Here is a 10,235-nt window from a genome sequence, read left to right as displayed (position 1 = left end):
TCAAGCTGTGAATATGTTGTTAATAGTTTTGATGCTGTTTTTATTTGTTTCTCCTTACATTTTAAAAACAATCCTGTTCCTTCCTCCAAGGAGCTCAGGAAAACAAACAGCAGGCACGGAGAACCTGTGGCCCCCCCAAAGGCTGTTGGAGCTCTTACGATCGATCATTGGCCATTCTGGATCTGACTAAAGTGAGGTGAAGACCAGGGAAATACAGGAGGCATTTTGCATGAAGGCATTCCAGGAACCAGCTCAGGTGTAAGAGGCAGCAAGAGAAAACGGGCAGAGTCAGTTTAGAAAGCAGGAGGGGTGAATGAACTGCAGAGGGCTTTGAAGGTGAGAAACAATATCTGGGAGCAGATGGGAAGGCAGTGAATGGATTTAAGGAAGAGTGTCACATGGTTAGAGAGACAAAAGAGGTAAATAATTTCAGCAGCAGAGTTCTGGACGGAGATGTGTGTGCATGGTGGCCTCCATACAACTGACCTTCATGAGCTGTTTAATCCAACTACATCTCAACTGTATACGCTGAATTTCTTTCTCTTCTCTTGCTTCTGGCAGAGATCTCTTCCAAAATCCCAACACTGTTTCTAGCTTCAGAGGCTGATTAACACTGGGCTCCTGCCTCTTCAAGTTCTGTAAGCTATTGGTCTGTATAAGTAGCCCCCAGTCCTGGAACGAAATGAGATTGAACTTGTTGGTGGGGGAATTCTCAACCCATTTGGCCTCTTCACTTTGAAGCAAAGAGCACTGACGAAGGAGGGTGATCGAGTCCCTAGGCAAGAAGAGCTCAACACTAATCAGAAATGGATTTTTTTCCATTGAATGGCTCCATTGGAAATAATACAGACGATTATGAAGACCCTTCTTCCTTGTTTGACACTCCTGTCTTAGTGCCAGTGACAATTATTTGCATCTTCTTGTTCTTCTCAGGCATCGCTGGGAACATGACCATTATATTAATTTTTAAGCGATACAAGGAAATGCAGACAACGGTCAATATGTATTTATCCAGCATGGCATTGTCTGACAGTCTGATCTTCCTTGGCTTGCCTTCTGATTTGTATAGAATCTGGAAGTATAAGCCATACATCTTTGGCAATTTCCTCTGCAAGTTTAATGTCTACCTCAATGAAACCTGCACTTACTGCACCATACTCCACATAACCGCCTTGAGTGTCGAGAGATATTTTGCAATCTGCTTCCCTTTGAAAGCCAAAGCAACCATCACTAAAAGGCGGGTTAAAGGCATAATCCTCCTGATATGGGTTTGCTCTGCAGTGACTGCCATCCCAATCCTGTTTCTCTTCGGTGTAGAACACCGCAACGGAAGCATCCCGGAGGAAACCAATGAGTGCAAATACATTGAGCAAGCAGCCCGTTCGGGACTTCTAGAAACAATGACATGGCTCTCCACCCTGTATTTTTTTCTACCTGTAGTTTGCTTAGTTCTCCTCTATGGGCTGATCTGTCGAAAGCTCTGGAGAACAGCACGAAAGCTGGAGGGGCACCATGCAGCAACGAGGGAGAAGCACCACCAACAAACTGTCAAAATGCTAGGTAAGTAGCATCCCACTGTGAAGAGCATGACTCAAGTGCGTCAGAGTGGAAGGAGAGGAGAAAAATATAGAAAGCAAAGTTAAAGAAAGACTGGGAACAGCCTTAAGAGTAATGTGTTTATTCCGTAATGTGATCAGACAAGACTGTTCTCAACATGTGGTTGCATCCACATCATACATTTAAAGCACATAGCTTCCACCGAAGAATTGTAGCTCTGTGAGTAAACTACAGCTTCTAGGATTGTTTGGGAGAAGAATCACAATAAATGGATGTGACGTGTATTGGCACCTGTACTTGCCAGATACTGGGAATTTGGCTTGTTTGAACAGGGTGGGGATAGTCCTTTTAGACCAGCGATGAGGAACCCGTGGCCCTCCAGATGTTGTAGGGTTACAGCTCCTATTAGCCCCAGGTCAGCACAGCCAAAGGTCAGGAATGATAGGCGCTGTAGCTCAACAACATATGGAGGAGCACAGGTTCTCCATCCCTGATCTAAAGAGGTTGAACCAGTACTAGGTAACCTGTGGTCCTCCAGGTGTTGTTGATTGGAGCTGATGGAAGGTGGGGACCAACAACATCTGGAGCTCTTTCTGGTTTCCAGGTAGGTGACACTGTCTTTAATTTTTGTTGTTGCTAAGAAAACCGCATGCAGATTGCAAATTTCAGCCTGGCAAGAGCTGGCAGCAAATTATTGCATAGCCACTCTGAGGGTGGGGGTGTCCCGGTCAACTCTCCCAATTAACCTCCGTCTGCAAGGTCCATCCCATGACATCACCTGGTTTGGGCCATGAAATTTCAGGAGCTGGGAGGCTCTTGGCCTGGCAACCCTAGCTGAAGTACAAATTGTCAGGGGGAAATAGCCTCCCCCATGAATTTTGAACAGCTCCTAGATATGAGGTTTCAAAGGTCTCCTACTTTCCCAATGTCTTCCATGGAGACCTGTCAGGGTTCATTCCTTCCAGCTAGCCTTTGCATATGCTTTAATTCTCACCTTGCCAATTTTCAGTTTGTTGCTCTGGACTGTTGGTTTTAGAATGGATTTTTTTTAAAAAAAAACACAATCACATTTGACCTCCATAGTTGAAAAGCAGTCTCTATGTACCACCAAGTACATTGATTAAAAGGCGAGTTCAAAGATGGTAAAATCTACTTTCAAAGCAGGGGTGGAGAACATTAAGCCCAGGACATCAAAGCATCTCTATCTGACTATCTCCTTAAGCAACTTCCCTAGTGTTTATCACTGGCTGGAATGCGCCCTTGGACACTGATAATTCCTCTTGCTTTGCTGGGTAGAGGATAGAGAGGGGAGTTGTCTATAGAAACTAGCCTAGTAGACAAAGGTGCGGTTAAAATTCATTGCTGCACCCACTAATTCTGGCACCACTCACCACTAGCATGTTGCCCCTCAGGGAGGTCTGCCCAGAAATCTTGGGGCTATTTTAAAGAGAGGGAAGGACTTAGTGCCTGGGATTGACCTGCGGAAATATATTCTCGCCCTCATGTAGCAGTCGTGGTCGTGGCCTTTGTGCTCTGCTGGCTTCCCTTACACGTCGGCCGAATCCTCTTCGCCCAGGGAAGCACAGTCCTCTATGAGATAAGCCAGTACTTCAACCTCATCTCAATGCTGCTGTTTTACTTTGGAGCCTCTGTGAATCCAATCCTTTACAACGTCATGTCACAAAAGTACAGAAAAGCTGTGTGCAAGTTTCTGAACCATAACCAGGCTTGGCAGCAGAGGAACTTAAGCAGGAGTGGCAAGACTTCTGTTGAAGGTGTGGAAATCAGTTCTTTCCTGTGAAATAATTTTGAAATATGCTAGTAGAAATGTAAGTGCTTTGCTTGCAAGATCTCCCCCAACCACCCACATCTCTTCCCTCCACACACATATAGATAGATGATAGATAGATAGATAGATAGATAGATGATAGATGATAGAGCAATTCAAGAGCTCAGCTGCATTTAGAGATGGATAAAGGTGTCTGTTTCAGTTTCTCTTGTTTTCATTTTTCCAATATTGAATACAGTTCTCTGAATTTCTGCAACAATTTTACTTTAGAAAGAAAATCCTTGTTAAAATTCATCAGAATTTTTTTGTGCTAATCTTTCCTAATAAGCGCATTTTTGCCTAATGCACACATTTCAATAAGCTGCTTTCCTTGATATAATACATTATATGTTATTTTGCACTAACATATGCATTTCCCCCTAATATATGCATTTTAATGGTTAGAGAACTGCATAGCAAAATCTACTGCTTGCTCACATAGCTCGCTGCCCCCCCCCCCCAGCCATTCCTTGTGATTGTGAAAAATATGCTACATATCCATTCAATGTGAAAGCATTAAAAGCAAATGGGGGAGAAAATCATGACATTGCAATTTCATTCTTTTAATTTCTGCATTCATTTTCATTTTAAAAAAGTAGATCTATGGGGTGCACTCATTTTGTTTTTTGTTTTCAAAATGAATGGCTCCTCACTCCTAGTCTAAGCTGTAACATTGTTTTCAAATACCGGGTCACAGACAGTGGATATTTCACACACAAACTAAGCTTTAAAAGGAGTTGTTTGTTTGTTTTTAAAAAAATCAAATCATGCCACCAATAAACAAATGTAATAGGATATTTCCCAGTGATGCAAGATTCCAGAGGTTCCAGACGCTCACCCAGGGTTCATGTTTCCTTTTGGAAATGAGGCACAGCAGAGACTGTGGTGTCTTTAGGATATATGTTTCACAGTGGAACCTCGGTTTACGAATGCAATCCGTTCCACAGAGGCGTTTGTAAACAGAGGCATTTGCTCCCCGAAGGTACACGTTTGCGCGTGCGTGAAGCACCGATAGAGTGCTTCTGCGCATGCGCACACTGGGCAGATCGCTTCTGCGCATGCGAGAGCTGCGCATCCGACGCCGCAGAACCCAGGTGTAAACACTTCCGGGTCTGCGACGTTCATAAAAGGAGGCGTTCATAAACAGAGGTAGTTCTAAACCAAGGTTCCACTGTATTTACATGTATATTCAACCTGAGTTTACGATGGAGGGCTTCACAGCATAACACTCCAATAGGGTCCTGCTTCTCCTGTATCTGCAGCCTTGGATTCTAGAGATTCAGCATGGCTCTCTCTCTCTCCTTGCTGCTTTGCTTCTAGGTCACATCCCTGCAATTCAGCTTTAAACTCTGCATAGATCCTGCTTGCTTCCCATAAAAACTCATATCTATCTATCTATCTATTATCTATCTATCTATCTATCTATCTATCTATCTATCTATCTATCTATCATCTATCTATCTATAAATCTATAATACAGGCAGCAACAATTTTGCGTGTGTCTGATTTACACGCGACCACCAACGTGCAGGCCATTCCCCCCCCCAGGTACACAGGTCTCTCTCCATTCCCATCAACTTGGGCTGGAAGGATGCACCTGTTGAACACTGCCACTGTGTAATCTAAATGAAGAAACACTCCAGTGGGGAATATTCACATTTAGGCTATGTACAAATTAATGGCGTAAAACACAGCAAGGTCATTCCCTCCGCTCCCCCACATATCCAGTCATATTTGTATGCTGCTGTACCAGAGAACGGGTAGGAATGTCGTCACCCTGCATGCCTCAGGTCTTTGGTTTCCTTGCCCCTTCAGCTCCAACCACCCCAAACTCCTATTCATGAAGCAGAAATGCACACATGCTTGGCAGCTGTCTCAAATATACATACCTCATCTGATCTGCAAAGAGAATGTAGCTTAGATTTTCCTTTCAGATTGAAGCTCATTTGAGAGGAAAAGCATCGAACAGCAGTAATTCTCCAGAAACTAAAGGATAGCTCTTCATCAGGGGGGTAACATTGTCACACAGATTCAAAACTGGTGGTGAGAGTTCAGGTACAGCCATAAACAGGCAGGTAGTGCCTTTCATTTAGGACCCCCCCCCCCAAAAAAAACCACAAACAAGCTTTTGAGTTTTGATAAAGTCTTCATTGGGCTGGAGCATGGTTGAATGTGTCGCTTACAGCCTTTGGTGCTAAAGGAAATCAGTTTTCACCAATCAGGTTAGCACTGTCCCTATGACTAGACCCCATAGAGCTGGCTTTGTCAAAACTGCTCTGTTTTACAAGTAGTGGGAAAGACAAAATGCTTATTGGCAGCCACACAAACTGCAGAGTGTGACAACATTTTACATTCTTATGTGTATAGGAAACAAAATATGAAAGAGGTGGCAGGTGTGTGTGTGTGTGTGTGTGTGTGTGTGTGTGTGTGTGTGTGTGTGCGTGTGCTCACACACACCTCTTGGATCTAGTGAGGGAGATCTTATTGAAACTGCCTACTTTTCCATGGCTTCCCCACCCCTACCCTGTCAAATCATAGATAGCATCTGCCGCCATTGACTGAATCATTAAAAATGCAATGCAATGCAATAGCACCACATATCCCAGGCACAAATCCTTATGGAGTCCTCATGCTTTTTACGTGTGATCTCCTTGAAACCATCAGCAAATTGTAGATCACCCCTGAATCCACAGGTGTGTCGTTGACTTTATGAGCCATCTACTCATGTGCAGATCCGTAAGGAACTGTGCTTTGGATCAGTGTTTTTGTGGTACTGGCAAGTATCAGATCTGTGCTATCTATCAGCATAAGCCTTAATTTGATGGTTTTTCTTTTGGGTAGACCCCCAGGTAACATGTAAATTGAAGAAAATCTATTTTTAATTTTACCCTAAAGAAAAGCAAGGAATCTGTGTGTGGACTTTTGTTGTGTGCACTGCACATAGATAAACTGTGGAAGACAAGTGACCAGAGGAGGTAGTGCCCACAGCATGCTCTCAAAACCCCAAATGTATACATGGGGCCTAAAAAGTGCCCCCCCCAGTCTGCAGTGACTGACAGTGGCTCAACAGGCATTGCCCTTGCTTGGAGATGCCAAAAACTGAAACAGGGGCCTTCTGCATGCAAAGAACATATGCTTGATGTGGCTTGATCATGGAAAGTCTTGTTTTCTAGGCTTTGTTTCCTTCTCACAGTGGTGCCACCACCGAGCTTGGGGAGGAGGATGAGCCGGTGTTTGTTCTGAGCGATGGTGACTGTGGCAGTGCTTGCAAGGAAGCATCCTGTTGCCTTTTCATGGCTGCTGCTGCCAACCTCCTCCCATAGGCAGCTTTTCCTGCAGGCAGGAGGAGGAGATGCTGCCACTGTTGAGGCCCAGCCTTGTTTGACACACCAGCTCTGAGGGGTAAGCAGAGGGCAGGGCCACCTTGGGCAGCCCTGCCCTTCCTAGAAAGTGGGAGAGAAGCAGAGAAGGGCACATGTCCTGGCAGAGCATCCTCCTCAGCCGCACCTGGGTTCAATGAGTCTTACTCTGAATGGTGTATAATCTTAGAATCAACCCTGGGAAACTATTCAGAGATGATAAAGGCATTCAACCTTATCTTGAGCTTTGCGCTTTCTCATTTTCTTGCATCCCACTGTTTTATTTAGTCCAGTCCGCTTCCCCTCATTAATTTTCTTAGGTTTTTTTTTTTCATTTTCTGATCTCCTGCCTTGTATTTCATTTTCTCATGCCTTATCCCAAAAGATTTAAAATTGGGGAGGGAACGCTATGATAAAATAGCTTGGGGATAAGGATTGCTGGGGTGACACCTTCAGAATCAAGCAGCACAGCTTAAACATAGGAGTGAATTAGACATAGAGATGTTATGAATATTGTTAAGAGAATAGCATTATTTGTTTATCTGATTGTTTGCTTGAATGGCGATTTGAATTTTGCTGTGCCAAATAACATTTTGATAAGCTTATGAAAACAGGAAAGTGCCAGAGAAAATTCAGTCCAAAGTTAATTAAAGCTGTAATTTCACTTGAGATTGTAGATCTGTTGACTGGTTTTTCTGGCCAGATTTCAATGAACTTCACACAAAATAATCAAGTCCTGGGGTAGTACAGCATCTTGCATTATCAGGAAGATTATGGATGACAGCTGGGCTGGTTGGTGAAAGCGGAAGAAAAACAAGTTTTGCTAGCTGGAGAGATTATAACTATGTTTCCCAGTGGTGTAGATGGTTAAAATAATAATCATCACCATCAAATGTAGAGTATACATTTGGCAATCAGAGTTGAAATTCAGATAATCTGGAAATCTACATATGTAAAAATGCATATGGAACCTGATCATTTAATTTCATTAATTCTTTCTTTCTAATTCTGAATGCTGATCCCAAAAGAATCTTTTTATACACCAGGGGTTAATAATTGATGCAGTATTTGTGGTTTTTGTTTTATTTTGTGCCTCGCCAGAATAATAGAAGAAGTTGTCAGTGACAATGGATGGAATGTTATGCTCCATCTCATATGTGGATTTATTAGCAATGCTTAAAAAATTGCTAACAGGCTGATGTTATGTACCCATTATATGTGTTGTACACATCCATATGTATGCATTGTAGCTGTTGTGCTGCCGGCAGCAGTTTCTGGTGTAAAAACTGAAGAGCTACACATTGTACTCTGCCTAACTTGCATAATAATCCCTTGTAGCTGTGCTTCTTGGCTCCTAAACTAAAAAAAACTACCTATTTTTTTTTAAAATTGTTTCACCCTTCTTTCAAGGAGCTCAGCATAGATATTCTCCCTGCCCCCTGCCCCATGTGAGGTTAGCATAGGTTGAAGGGCAGCATCTAGCTTACATTCCTATTTGTTTACATTCTAACCATTGGGCAACATTGCCTCTCAATATATAGATAGTGCTTGTGGGATGCAAGTAGGCACCCAGGCAGATAGTGCTTGGTCCTGATGCATTTTTGTCCCACTTTGCTCAAAGGAAGAACTTCCTGACAGTAAGAGCTGTTCGGCAGTGGAATTTGCTGCCAAGGAGTGTGGTGGAGTCTCCTTCTTTGGAGGTCTTTAAGCAGAGGCTTGACAGCCATCTGTCAGGAATGCTTTGATGGTGTTTCCTGCTTGGCAGGGGGTTGGACTGGATGGCCCTTGTGGTCTCTTCCAACTCTATGATTCTATGATTCTATGATTCTATGATTCTAAATGCATCTCTGTTTCTTTGTTGTAGGTTGCTTTGAGCATGATTTGTGTGTGTATGTGTGTGTGTGTGTGTGTGTGTGTGTCTGTCTGTCTGTCTGTGGGAAAGTGGCATACAAATAAAATGAATGAATGAAGGTGGCATACATATACTCTCCTGCTATTTTACCCTCACAGGTAGATTAAACTGAGCTATAGTAACTGGTTCAAGGGCACCAAGGGATCTTCATGACAGTGGTGACTTGAACCTGGGTGTCCCAAGTCCTAGCATACACCGTAAAAAGCATGCCACTCTGGCTCTTTGTCTGCCCTGCAGAACTAGAGCAGCAGGAACCAGAAAAGGACATGATAACCCAGAGATTGAGCCTGGAAGAATCTGCTACATCAAAGGTGGATCCAGGATAGAATCTGGTGGGAAGCCAATGTAAGCTTGGAGTTAAGCCAAGTTAGGACCTAGTGAGTTATGAGAATAGCCAGGTAGAAGTTGGAAAGCAATGTTGGAAAGCAATGTCTGGTACAAGCAAGACATGGGTGCAATAGCACTCTCCTCTTGTGCAGTTTTTAGCGCCTGGTATTCAGAAGCACGCTGCCTCCGACTGTGGAGAGATAATGTAGCTCTCAGGGTTAGTAGTCCTTGACAGCCCATCCAATCCAAGCCACCACTCCTTCTTGTGTGTGAAATTCCATAATTTAACTGTATACCACAACTAGGCTCTTGCAACCCTGAATCTTCCAACGTGCAGCTTTTGGGGGGTGGGGTGGAGTGGGGTGGGGTGGATAATGTCCACGAGTTCTAGTATTACAAGGGATAAAAACTTTTCTCTGTCCACTTTCTCCACACCATGTATAATTGTATACACACCTTTGGTCAATGTATACACTTGGGGATGGCCTCATGGATGCTTTAGTTGAGATTCCTGCATTGAAAGTTGGGCTGGATGACTCTCAAGGTCCCTTCCAACTCTACAGTTCCATGATTGTCTTCTCTTACTCTTTTCTCTAAATTAAAACGGCCCAAATGCTGTAACCTTTTTACGCTGCCTTTTCAGACCATAATAATTAAAGCTTGATAGAACTATTTTTGCTGGGCAGGCCATCGAAACATATTCAGAGGCAAGGGGTTCTTCCACTTGCCTTGCCCAACCAGTAGCACAGACGGCAGTCACTATGCCACCCACCATTTTGCAGTAGGCTGCTAAACTGTTGCCCTTCTCACTTGCATTGCCTTCAGCAATGCTGCCTGCAATATGGACACTTGCCATCCCTAAAACCACCACTTTGCAGTTGGCCGGCCGCCTGTGGCGTTTCACCTCTAGGGGTCTAGCAAGAGTTAAGTTGCAAGGGAGGTAAATGGCCAATGGGAGCTCTCCAGGCAGAAGCAGGGGTATATAAGGAGAAGCAGTCAGTCAGAAGGGAGTTGAGTTGTGGGGAGGTGATGGGAGTTGATGAGAGAGGTGGAGAGGATTTTGAGATAGAGAGAGGGTTAGAGAAGCTAGTGAGGTGAGCTGTGGTGCAGAATCTGAAAGAGTAAAAGAAGGGAACTTCAGTCAGGGAGGAAAAGGGGGGGGAAACTAATACTAAAGGTTAAGTTTAAGTAAACGTATTTGAGAAACCGTGAATAATTTATATGCTTGTAAGATCATCACCTAAATAAACTT

At 43.7% G+C, this 10,235-nt stretch overlaps 1 protein-coding gene across 1 annotated transcript; it reads left to right on the top strand.

Annotated features, from left to right (window-relative positions):
* Positions 1 to 530: 530 nt before the first annotated feature.
* LOC118078276 (growth hormone secretagogue receptor type 1-like) lies at positions 531 to 3,836 on the top strand. The gene is made up of 2 exons (XM_060270317.2): positions 531 to 1,560; positions 3,066 to 3,836. Exons 1-2 carry the CDS (start codon positions 807 to 809, stop codon positions 3,356 to 3,358), a joined length of 1,047 nt encoding a protein of 348 aa, XP_060126300.1. The 5' UTR covers positions 531 to 806; the 3' UTR covers positions 3,359 to 3,836.
* The last annotated feature ends 6,399 nt before the right edge of the window (positions 3,837 to 10,235 follow it).

Source organism: Zootoca vivipara, chromosome Z2 (assembly GCF_965207765.1).
Source record: "Zootoca vivipara chromosome Z2, rZooViv2.hap1.1, whole genome shotgun sequence".
NCBI lineage: Eukaryota > Metazoa > Chordata > Lepidosauria > Squamata > Lacertidae > Zootoca > Zootoca vivipara.
This window is presented reverse-complemented; position numbering and strand designations above follow the sequence as displayed.

Bases quoted from the DNA above. Each gene is read 5' to 3' on its own strand.
- LOC118078276 (XM_060270317.2), top strand. From the start codon at position 807: ATGGATTTTTTTCCATTGAATGGCTCCATTGGAAATAATACAGACGAT. The intron at 1,561-3,065 runs GTAAGTAGCATC...GCCCTCATGTAG, and splicing joins ACAAACTGTCAAAATGCTAG to CAGTCGTGGTCGTGGCCTTT.